Here is a 12,817-nt window from a genome sequence, read left to right as displayed (position 1 = left end):
GTGTCTTAGCTCCCTTAGCACCCAAAGGTGTCTTAGCACCCAACGCAAAATGATTGATGAGGATCAATGGCTCTGTCATGGCAGCCTGGGGGCCTATTGGGGACCATCATGCCTGCCTTGTTTGTACACCTATCATGCGACTCTGTTGCAGATAGGGTCCAGATAAACCTGATGCCGGCCTTGGTATCTGCCAATATTTATTGGTTTAAGGAACTTACCAACATTAGGAAACCAAAGCATGGGACATTTAAGCTCCACCATATCTCAGCTGGAAGCTTGGCCAGAACTTAGGATAGTCCATCATTATCAGCTCTCCATCCTGACCAGCGTCATACATTTGGTAGTGACTGTGCCTGGTATTGCAGCTAAGACCCATTCACATTAATAGAACTGAATTGCAGTACCAGACACAGCCACTATCAAATGTATGGCGCTTTCCTCATTAAACAGTGAAGGGTAAACACTACAGCTGACTGGGGGGAGGGCAGGGAGTCAGCCCTCAATGTTCAGATAGATATTGATGACCTATCCTTAGAAAGAAAACCCCTAAAATACTTTTTATTTCTTTTTTTTAATCTCTTGATCCATTTTTTCCACCTGTAAAAAATAACACATCTTCACAGTCACTGCTTTAATAGATCAGATCACTAACAAATATTAAATATAAATATTAACAAAGTACTTTTAGATGTGAGCGACATATGATCAATATTTTTTTACAATTGTGAATTTAAAGGGGACCTTTCGCCAGGTGAAAAGTGGACAGTTTGATGTTCTTATTTTATTCCCGCTGTTCCCCTGAGTGTTTTGTTTTTTTATTTCTTCAAAATACACCAAACGGTTCCAGAGATATGGGCGTTTTTGTTTAATGATTATGTTTTATGGCCTTAATGAAGAAGGCGTGGCTCACAGGCTAATGACACGCCCACAGAGGATCCTGTGAGCCACGCCCCATTTGTAAAGGTTATTAAAAGTAGCACTAAATAAAAAGGTCAATATCTCTGGAACCGTATGGCAAATTTAAAAAAAAAATAAATAAAAACTCAGGGGAGCAGGGGGAATAAAATAAAATAAAAAACTGCCAACATTTGACCTGGTGACAGGACCCCTTTAAGACATCCGTAATATCATGTCACATATCCCACCTTTATCTATACACTTATTCATGGATCTGTATATCAGAAGTGCAGGCTATTTTTTTGAGGATGTTTCCAGTAAAAACTTTTACATAAAGATCTCAGGAGGCCTCAAAAAGATTGGAAAGATCTCTAAATAGGGTTCTTCTCTGAGAAAAAGAAGACCCCCCCCCCCCCCATAGATAAAAATATAAATAGGGCCCCTTTGGGTCATGCCACCATATCTCCCAGAAGAACCAAGAGTTTATTTGACCCATCCCTTGTAAGAAAGTATGGCAGCATAACCACTGGACAAGTGGGAAATCCTTGCATAAGTTCACTTTGCCCATGGGAATAGCAGGACGTCGCTAACCTGAGCTTGGACTTTTGCCTCAGCAAGCCCATAGCAGCCTGAAGGGATACCACCAATGATGTGACGTGCACTCTTGTCTCTGGTACTATCACTAAAAAACTGTCTCTCCTTGGAAATTGGAATTGTCTCTGGATCTCTTGCCAAGTAATCTGACACAGTGTTCTGCAAATCTGTCACAGTGAGGTGGCTGAATGTTTTATTCATGCAGAACTGGAGAGCCCGGCTCTTGCATTTAATGTCTTTCGAGTCTACAGGTGGAAAGCTTCATGGGTTTTGTGTGTGAAGATGACCATGGAAGAATTGTGTACTTCAGATATTCTCCATTTGCAGTCGGCTTCTTCCAAATCCAACACATCCCACCTCTTCCTGGTGAACTACGTGTGTCTGGGCAATCCCAGTGCTCCCCACTCTTCCATCCGGGCAGAGTAACACGCTCGAGTCCGCTTCACACTTGGTGGGACGGGCATAGCAAGTCACCAACTCTGGAGACAACAGTTCCACTTTCACCACCTGTTTGGGTGGGCATTCAAGGGGTGGAGGTGTTTGGGAATCTTCGCTCATTGGAATTTTTTCTGGATCTTCCTTATCCATATCATCTGCCCTCTTTATAGAGAGGTCTAATGGCCCATCGGGCGAGTACGAAGCCTTCTCTAGAGCCTGGTGGATATGAAGGAGTTCCAGTCGTATCTTACCAAGTTGCTCTCCAAGAGTCTTCTGACGACCACTGTCATCGGACGTTAGGTTTGCCAACTTCCTCTCCACTTTTCCGTATTCCTCCAAAGTTCTTGAAAGGTCCCCAATGAGCAAAGATGCATTGACAACGACCGGCTCTGACTTTTCACTGGAGGTTTCAGATGATCTTCTCCTCTTACAAGTGGTCACCTCTAAAATAGGGCTCTTCTCATTACAGAGATCAGGGGATGTAATGGGAGAACGAGTGCTTTGGGAAAGAGAAAAATAAAATTATAATGGGAAAAATAAAATTTAAAGAGAACCTGTCACTTGTCATAAATCTGTATTTTCTTTTTAACCTGGTGTAAATATTGCTGTTGCCCTGAATCTGGCGTAGTTTTTCTCTTGGCCCTGCACCTCTACGTTCAGAGATATGGCCTCTTCTTCCAGGCATATAAATCTAGTCTTTTTATCCAACTGGGCGCATAGGGAAGAATTGATAACCACACCCACTTAGTAGAAAGACTAGATTTATATACCGGGAAGAAGAGGCCATATCTGAGGAACAAAATGAAAACTACTCTGGATTGAGAAGAATGATGGCATTTACACCAAGTAAAAAAATACATATTTATGGCAAGTGACAGGTCTCTTTTAAGTATTCAATTAGTCAAGATTCTCTAATTTTGCTTTTTTACACTAAGAAAGAGCTGCATGCTGATAAATGCAATAAGAGGCAGCTACTTGACCTTGTATTGATTCTAAGTATCTTCCTGTTATTATATGTCAAAAAGTCTTACCTGTTATGGAAAGCCCGTTCGCCTTCCAACAAAGATGATGTCTGTTCACTCGAAACATTGGGTCCATCTCTGTCCAACCAAGACTTTCTCTTCACACATCCTAAGGGATTTGTTTTGTCCCAGGGAGACACCTCAACATTACCTTTCTGAATAGGTACTTCATTACTTCTGGAGGTTTGCACTCCGTAAGTACCTAAAATCTCCTTCTGATGTTGAATGATGTCTCTTACCATCTGGGGAACCCATTTTCCTTCAACCTCTGGTTTATTATGAGCTTGGGTTTGACTCTGTATCTTATCTCCAGGCACCCAAGAGATGGTGGTGTTCCCTTCTTCTGATTTGGGCAAGCTGGTCTTTAGAGGGTCCACAGGCGTCTTTGGCTTTGAAGTACCAATAAACATGTTTGTTGGTTGACTTTGGTTCATTGGCTTCACTTTGGCATCAGTGTTAAACGCATGCTCAAACAGCAAAGGATAGTAGAAACGAGGAAGAAATGATGATCTTTCTGTGTTTTGTAAAGTTTGGAAGTGAGCAGAATGTGGGGTGGGCATCAGTTGAGCTGTGGAAGTGAGAAAAGGGAGCTGGGCTGTACCACTTGTCATGGTGGGGTTCAAATAGGAGAACAGGTTGGTGTTCAGTGGGTAATTAAGGCCCAAAAGTGAAAGACCTTGATGTTCTTGGTAATCAGAATATGTTGGTGGTGGGTAACAAGGAATGATGTTGGTTCCATTGCAGCCAACTGACGTATCCGCTCCAGCTTTCTTAAGCGTGCTGGTCAATAGTTTCCACTGATCCACCCGAGATCCTCCAAGATTGCTTGAAGTTTTCCGAGGAGCCTTAACAAATCTTTGTTCCTCTCTGTCCTTCTCACAGTGTCCATCTAACGAGAACACATCAGTGATGATGAACTCGGGTTCTCCGTCTTTGTTCACTGTCTCCCTTTTGCCCTTCAGCCCAGTATCATTCTTGCTGGAGCTTGTATGTGAAGATGTTATGTTCTTGCTTTTCTCCTTCCGACTTTGGCCAACCACTTCCTCTTCCTCTTCCTCTTCTTCTTCTTCTGGTCTTTCATCATCCTCTTCTAAGAATCTCTGAATTTCAGAAGAAGTCTTCTCACCAACCTGCCTAGCCTTGGTAGATACTCCAGTGGAATCACAAGCCTCTTGTTTGTCTAGGTTTCCTTCCATATGAGTTTCGTGTAGGTTTGTCTCCGGAACAAGGAAACTGTTCTTTTTGTAGGGCCAGTCGGACTCTATGAGAAGTGACAGTGAGTTCTTGCAAAGGCTGTATTTCATGTGGTTGTACAAGTGTGACTTCTCCATACAAGTAAAGGGGCACTGAAAACACTTATAGTTATATGGCTTCCCCCATGGCCTGGGGATATAATGTGGTTTTTTAGGCTTCCGTTCTTTATGTTTACACGTAGAGTTCAACTTACATCCAGCTTCTTCGTCTTTCGACATTTCTTCTGATGGGGTTAACCTACTTTTAAAAATTACAAGATCCTTTCCCAAAATTGAGAGATTTTTTTTTGTATTGTTTCTGGAAGAACCAACCTGCAGTGAGAAAGTAAATACATTTAGAAAAGATTTCTGAAAACTGTAGTCACATTTTGGTCAATGGTACTTGGTTGGAAGATGGAAGGAAAATAAGCTTTTGGCCATGTAGAAGCCAAAGAAGTGACAATTTGTTAGATGGAGACATATATTATAGATCTGATAAAAGGCAAAATAAGGAAGATGGAGATGCGATGAAAAAAATGGGGATGAAAAAAAGTTGCGAGGAAAGAGACCATGGGTGAAAAATAACACTTTTTAAAGCATTTTGCTCCCTACTTATTAGAAAGCAAAGTTTTCCCCCGCGCTGATGTGACCTCCAAAGATCAACTGTAGTCTATGGAGAAACTTGGCAGTAGGTGTTCTGTTTCCCTATAGCACCACCAGAGGAAAAAATAAGCATTACACTGAGTCCTCCAAAGCGAGAGTTACTCCTTGTAACCACTCTCTACTTTGGCCAAGAGATGACTTCTCTGAACAGAGGACCCCTTTATTGGGGGTATATGGAAAAAACTCTTAATTGAGTCATATAACTTTTCTCCCCCTGCTTTGCCCTACAATAGAAGTTAATTTCATGGGACTATTCAATCACTTAAGCAAAACTTAGTCTTCTGCACTAACCTAGGCAGGAATTTAGGTCATGAATGTCACCGAAAGTACGATGTATCTACAGTCTTACAAGAACTCTGGAATCCTTCAAGACTCCAAACTTCTTTTTGACTCCACCACTCTGAATATGGAGTCAAAAGAGAAAAGATGGAGGGGGAATAGACAGGTGTTTGGGCTGCGGTTTCTGAAAACACTTCTTAACATATCTTCTTGGTCTGTTGGATTCCTCTACCTGCCACAAGACATTACTTCCACTGGTCTGTCAGGCAAGGCATGGGGGGACGTGCCTCAGGGTAACACAGCATCAGGGACCCTGCACCTGTGCATGGGAATTACTGTATCACTGCACAGTCTAACACTGAGGGCAGCCTCTAACCAGCCGGGGGGAGAGACAGGCGAGAGGAGAAATGGAGTGATGAGAAAGAGGAGAGACGGAAAAGACTAGAACATGCAGAAGAAGAGAGAGAAGCAAAAAGTTGCAAAGACGGAAAGAGGTAAAACAATGTGTAAAGCAATCATAGCGGAAATGTTAAGGTGGCCACACATCTTACATATCTGATTGCTCAACAGCAATTTCTCCGGCCACCTTATACACATGCATACTCGGCTTATCTGAGTGTACATGCATCCTCAATGGACAGAAGGGGGAAAAAAAGGTTTGGACATATCGAAATTCAACATGCTCGATCTTTCTTTCCTCTGACATCTGCTGTTGGGTAAGAGCCATGACACCATCAAACACATGGAATAGCCTGCTAATCCTGATGAAATTAGCAAGGTCAGGCAATGTCCCTTAACCCCTTCCCATCGTGGCTAATTTTTGTTTTTGCGCATTTGTCCCCCCTTCTTCCAACAGCAATAACTTTTTTTATTAGTTTAAAAAAAAACACCATCCAATTTGCCATAAAATGTACTGAAAAACATGAAAAAAATCCAAGTCTGCTGAACTGGGGGAAAAATGCAATTTCGCAATTTTTCTGTTTTTTTTTTTAAGAGCATTGTTATCTATCTCCTATCTATCTATCTTATCCATCCATCCATCCATCCATCCATCTTATTCATTCACCCTTCTTATCCATCCATCCATCTCATCCATTCATCTCATTCATACATACATACATCTTATCCATCCGTCTTATCCATCTTTCTTATCCATCCATCCATCGTATCCATCCATCATATCCTTCCGTCGAATCCTTCCATCGTATCCTTCCATCCATCTTATCCATCCATCTTATCCATCCATCTTATCCATCCATCTTATCCATCCATCCATCTTATCCATCCTTCCATCCGTCCATCTTATCCATCCATCCATCTCTTCCATCGAATCCTTCCATCGTATCCTTCCATCGTATCCTTCCATCGTATCCATCCATCGTATCCATCCATCGTATCCATCCATCGTATCCATCCATCGTATCCATCCATCGTATCCATCCATCGTATCCATCCATCGTATCCATCCATCGTATCCATCCATCGTATCCATCCATCGTATCCATCCATCCATCCATCCATCCATCTTATCCATCCATCTTATCCATCCATCCATCTTATCCATCCTTCCATTCATCATCTTATCTATCATCACTATTTATCTGAAAAGATTTAAACTTCTTTCTATCTATCCCTCGTCCTAGAAAAAGTAAGAAAACCTCACATGGACCTCATGGCCTCAGATGTCTTCTGCATCCACCCTTTTAGTAGCACTGTTCTCCCTCAGTCTTATAGAGAGAGAATGATGCGGTATTGCACATGCTCAACCACTGCACCATTCAATTGGGGGCCACCTGCGGTGGGGGTCTCAGCGATCATACATTTATCACATATCCTGAATTCGGTGGTCATCCTATATAACACCCCATAGACATGAGATATTTTTTTGCAGATCACTGGCAGATCTGGCCACACATGATGAGATCTGCTGACAATCTGAGCTTTATGGTGGCCATACACATTAGATGTAAGGGGCTTGTTGGATGTCTGCTCAGCTGCTGTGGGATTATCCTCGTCAGTATATGGGTTAACTATAAATTACAAGGATGAACCAACAGCAAGATGACTATAAGCGAAGAGGATTGTGCTGGGAGTCTCGGAGCAGCCGGGTGGAGGGTTGTGTTGGTGCACACAGATTGCACCCCGGGGGATGGCGCGGATGTTGGTGGGGGAGGACATGCCCATTTCCCGCAGCAGCTGCTGGTGAGAGAGCCTGGTACAGACCCATTTTTCATATTCCACAGTTTAATGCTACAGGCTGCTCCCAACCACAACCAAATGGTGCAGCCTCCTGTCTATGGGACCCCCGAGGGCCAGATTAAGACCCCGGGGGAGCACAGACTGCTGGTTACATCTTGAGCACCAACAGAGAACATTGCTAACCCTCTCCCTGCCGGTAATTACTAATCATCGCATCCAGGGCACAGGAACCGTCTGTACAGGGATCTATCCAGTATACTGCGCCCCACAATGAGCTCTGGGAATGTTCGATTCCACACAACCCCATGCTCTCTCACACAGAAGAACTATAAGTCGTAGGAATTGGGAATCACCACATACAAGATGGAGCCTGAGATACTCTACAGATTCGGCTCCACCATAAACCTCATCCACGAGCCCTACACATACTTCTATGACAGAGAAACCGGCTTTCGGCTCTTTATTGCCCCTTTCATGACAAGTTTACAGAAAAGTGAAGGAAACAAATGTGATTGGGGATAAAACTGAGGGAAAAATCAGATTCTGTTATCTATCTCGTATACATCATCTGTCCATCTAATATCTATTTATCTACTCATGGAATATCCATCTAATATCTATCTGTAACATGTCTGTGATTTTATGGAATAGCTATATATCTATTCACCTATCTACATACATACTGTCTCACTGGCGGACACAGAATAGGGCCCCGTGCATGAACAATATATGGGCCCTTTGCAGCGCTAGAGCTCCTAAAAATGCAAAATTGCTCCTGCTTTGGAGGTGGAAATGGCCCCCTTACTTCTTGAGCCCGCACAGGTCGCACCAATGATATGTCCGCCCCTATACTGTCTATCTAAAATATAAAGCAAGCAGACAGCAGTCAAGCGGATGTTACTATTTTTTATCTATCTATTATCTATCATCTATCTATCTATTATCTATCCCATATCTATCTAATGTTTTTTTTTATCTATCTTGTATATATCAGCTATGTATTATCAATATATTTACTTATCAACTTATGTAATATCTATCTGTCTGTCTTTCTATCCATATATCTTTGTATCCTTTCTATCCATCCGTCCCTCTTTCTATCCATCCGTCCCTCTTTCTATCCATCCTTCCCTCTTTCTTTCTATCCATCCTTCCCTCTTTCTTTCTATCCATCCTTCCCTCTTTCTTTCTATCCATCCGTCCCTCTTTCTTTCTATCCATCCTTCCCTCTTTCTTTCTATCCATCCTTCCCTCTTTCTTTCTATCCATCCTTCCCTCTTTCTTTCTATCCATCCGTCCCTCTTTCTTTCTATCCATCCGTCCCTCTTTCCATCCATCCCTCTATCTTTTGCTCTACATACGGTAAAAAATGGCAGCACCCAGACGTGAGATAGTGAAAAGCTGTGGTCTTTATTCACGGTGTGCACATACATGGGTGAATAAAGACCACAGTTTTTTCACTCTCTCACGTCTGGGTGCTGCCATTTTTTACCGTATGTACAAGGAGGATCCTGGGTCGGTCCCCTGAGGTTTGCACCCGTTATCTATATCAGTTTTGCATAATTCTGCTTTCTTTCTTTCTATCTATTATATCAGAACACTTTCTTACAAGGAAAATTCATTCCTTAGATTACAATCTGGGACACAGTCTGGTTTATCGGGATTGTCCTGATTTTTGGAGTGGGAGAGTTTGAAGGAGAAGACATTGAATGAAGAATTGGGAGGATTAGACTAAATCCCATCCGACGTCTCACATTTGACCAGAATTTTGCCATCTCCTTGTACAGATCCATCCTCGTCTATGTCCCATTCACCAGCAACAGGAGATGAGGTTGGGTCTCCATTACCCTGCGGACCACCGGTATGGCAGATGCTCTGGGGCCATGCCTCTTATAGTCATTGAGGTCTGCTGACAGATATTTCCACCGAGATCTGATGATGGGGGTATAAGATGTAAGAACTTGTGCCCTCATCCTACGGCATAAGTCACTTTGCAGTGCGGTTTATAAAGCTAACAAGACCCTAATTACCGACCTCCTCATGTGTATGCCGTCAGCCCCACTGTCCCCCACATCTGATACAGAGGAAGCAAAGATTGTTATGTTGGGTATCACCACACCGGACATTCATGTGTTGTCCACGGTGTCTGGCAGCCTCCTATCCCTCTAACGTTAATATATATGGCCGGTTACATTGGAAAACATCAGAACGATGGTAACGATGATTACCCTGTGTGAACATGCAACAACTGTGCGGACACAGAAATATCTATGGACAGAACAATGCTATCATCAGGCCTTTATTGTACAAAACCATCAAACCGTAGAAAAAATAACTAGAAAGTGTCCAGAATTATCTGTATCACACAATCCCACGACCGAAACTGGTGAAATTCTGCATTACATCATATCTGAGATATAATAAGACTACAGTTATTCTTCTAAGGATAGAAGGTTCCTGTTATCATTGGGAATATTTATTACGATATATTATCAGATTGTGTGAAAATAATGCACCCAGACATAAGAGCTAGAATTATAAAAAATCATTATTTCTATCTATCATTCTACAATATATATCTTGTATAACTATCAGCCTGTCTGTCCGCCCATCTGTCTATCTATGTCTGTAAGTTATCTACCTATCTCCCATAGCTATCTATTTATCTATCTATTATCTATCCCATCCAATTATCCATTAACTATTCTATATCTATTTATCCAGTCTATCTCATAGTGCTGTATTTTTTTGTTTCATATCTGTTTTGTAGTCTCTGTATTTAGCTATCATTCATTTATCCATTTCATATCTGTCGTATATTTCATATCTATCAATCCAATCATCCGTATCTATCTATTTATCTCCTCTATCTATCATCTATCTATTATCTATTATCGATCATCTATCTATTATCTATCTATCATCTATCTATTATCTAGCTATCTATCATCTATATATTCTCTATCTATTATCTATCATCTATCTATTATCTATCTATCATCTATCTATTATCTATCATCTATCTATCTATCTGGATCCTTAATTAATCTTTTATGCAGTAAAATATCTGATCTATCAGAACTGTGTATTTTTTATTATGTTATTGCTCTCGGCTATATTCCCCATTTCAGTATTTCCATGAATCCCTTTTCTTGAATGTTGGGTTGTATGCAGATTGTACCAATGACCGAAATGACAATCTCTCATAAATGTAATGTTTTTCCTCCATTAGACAATGCCATTTAGCATTGTACAGTAGTTCTCATCCGTGTCCCATAGAGACCTAATACCCCTCCCCATCTACACATCCTCCATGTACGACGAGGTTGTCCAATCTGATTTTGATGTGTGTGGACCACCAGTACCAATCAATACAAAACAGAAGTGTTAAGAGAAATAAATGATCCATCAGCTTCAGAAATTATAGTCACTAGTCTACATCTAACACATTTGAATGCTAAAATCATATCCTCATGCAATCTGATTGTTTCACAATCTGATGACAATCTGAGTTTTCACAATCTAACTGCTCTTCTATCTGAACCGGCAATCCAGCAGAGACCAGTGACGACTCCCCAGTGCCTCGTACATTCGTATGACAAAAAAACTTATAGAATCAACTAATTTATTATTTTTTTTTATACTTTTCCAATAAGATTAAGATTGTCAGAAATATTTATTTGATCTTTTATAAATATAAATGAGTAAAAAATGTTTCACCTTCTATCTACCTAAGTTCTTTCTCCTTTTTTCTGTCTTTCTTTCCTCTCTACGTTACACTATCTATCTATCTATCTATCTATCTATCTATCTATCTATCTATCTACCTATCCATATATTTATCTATCATATATCTATTATCTATTTATTATCTATCTTTATCTCTCTCTTTATATATACATATATAATCTAGTTGCCTTCATTACCGTTTTATTTCTTTCTTGTTTCATATCTCATTGTTTTACATTATCGATTAAACTATCTACGTCTATAGAATATCTCTTCTTTAGTTTGTTCTTTCTTGTTCAATATCTCTTTATTTCATCTATCGATCCATCTATGTACATACAGTAGCTATCTAAGTTTTTTTAAGTTCTTTCTTTCATTTTCCTTTTTTCTTCTTTCCTTCTTTCTTTCTTCCTTTTTTCTTCTCTGTTTTATAAACAATGTGATTTTTTTAAATTCATTCTTCCTTTCATTCTCTTTTTCTCCTTATCTCTTTCTTTCTCTTTCTTTCTTGTGTTTTAGATGATCTATCTCTTTTCTATATATCTGTTTTTAGTTTTAGATTTCTGTTTTATATTACAGTATTTATCTTTCAGTCTGTCTATTTTCTTAGTTTTATTCTTTCTTTCACGTTTCACATAACTTTGTTTTCTATCTATTATCTTTCTATCTATTATCTATCTATCTATTATCTATCTATTATCTATCTATCATCTATCTATTATCTATCTATCTATCTATCTATCTATCTACTAGAATTAAAAGTATTACCCCCTGTCACAATTGATGATACATTTATATAAAACATTTTGAGAACTGTAATAAGATGTAGCAGTTTTTCTTTAACTTTCCAGAATGAGGATACAGAAACTATGCTATACATATATATTATCCGTGATAATTCTGGAATAATGCACATACTTTATTGTTATATATTCTATTAATATTCTGGATATTGTCTCAGCATAAAATTTCTAGAGACTGGAAAAGCGATATTCTAAGTACTTACAGTGCTGGAAGTAGCCACAGTTCAGTCCTTCCCGGCTCCTCTCCCTGTGCTCTTTTTTTCTAGGTAGGAAGATGCTGCGGAGAAGTGTGGACCTCCCTCGGTGCAGCTGGTTGGCCAAATCCAACCCCACTCACTACCTATAAGAGGAGACTCCTATTTTCCCCTATAAACTACAGCACTGACAATAGGAACTAGAAATCTATCTAATCTCCATCATATGTGCTGTAGAATACGAGGCTGTTATCCTCCATTTCAAGAGAGTCTGACTGTAACGTTCTTTATGAAATATCCCTGCCTCAATGATCACCACTTTACCACATAAAGTTTTAGGTAGGTGTGTAAAAAATTCTGCGAAGTAAGAATGGCTTAGAAAAATAGAAATGTTAACATCTTATTTTTATCAATTAACAAAATGCAAAGTGAATGCGCAAAAGAGAAATCTAAATTTCATCCGTATTTGGTGACCGCTTTTTGCCTTCATCAGTTCTTCTCGGTCACTTGCACACAATCTTTGGAGGAACTCAGCAGTAGGTTGTTCTAAACATCTAGAAGAACTGCCCCCAGATCTTCTGTGTATGAGGCTTGTGCTGATCCTTCTGTGTCTTCATGTGATCCCAGACAGATTGGATGATGTGAGATTATGGCTGTGTGGAGGCCGTATCATCACTTCCAGGACTCCTCGTTCTTCTTTAGGCTGAAGTTCTTAATGCCATTGGCTGGATGTTTGGGGTCATTGTTAGGCTGCAGAATACATTTGG

General features: G+C 40.2%; 1 protein-coding gene across 1 annotated transcript; it reads right to left on the bottom strand.

Annotated features, from left to right (window-relative positions):
* Positions 1–1,344: 1,344 nt before the first annotated feature.
* Positions 1,345–12,191, bottom strand: PRR35 (proline rich 35). Its single transcript, XM_073645962.1, has 3 exons — positions 12,060–12,191; positions 2,961–4,516; positions 1,345–2,428 (listed from the first exon to the last, which is right to left on the bottom strand). Exons 2-3 carry the CDS (start codon positions 4,421–4,423, stop codon positions 1,798–1,800), a joined length of 2,094 nt encoding a protein of 697 aa, XP_073502063.1. The 5' UTR covers positions 4,424–4,516; positions 12,060–12,191; the 3' UTR covers positions 1,345–1,797.
* Between the last annotated feature and the right edge of the window lie 626 nt (positions 12,192–12,817).

The sequence above is a fragment of the Phyllobates terribilis genome, unplaced genomic scaffold (genome assembly GCF_046119375.1).
Source record: "Phyllobates terribilis strain yellow unplaced genomic scaffold, ASM4611937v1 Scaffold_9__5_contigs__length_417890890, whole genome shotgun sequence".
NCBI classification, from domain to species: domain Eukaryota; kingdom Metazoa; phylum Chordata; class Amphibia; order Anura; family Dendrobatidae; genus Phyllobates; species Phyllobates terribilis.
The sequence above is the reverse complement of the archived record's forward strand: the minus strand, read 5'-3'. Positions and strand labels throughout refer to the sequence as shown.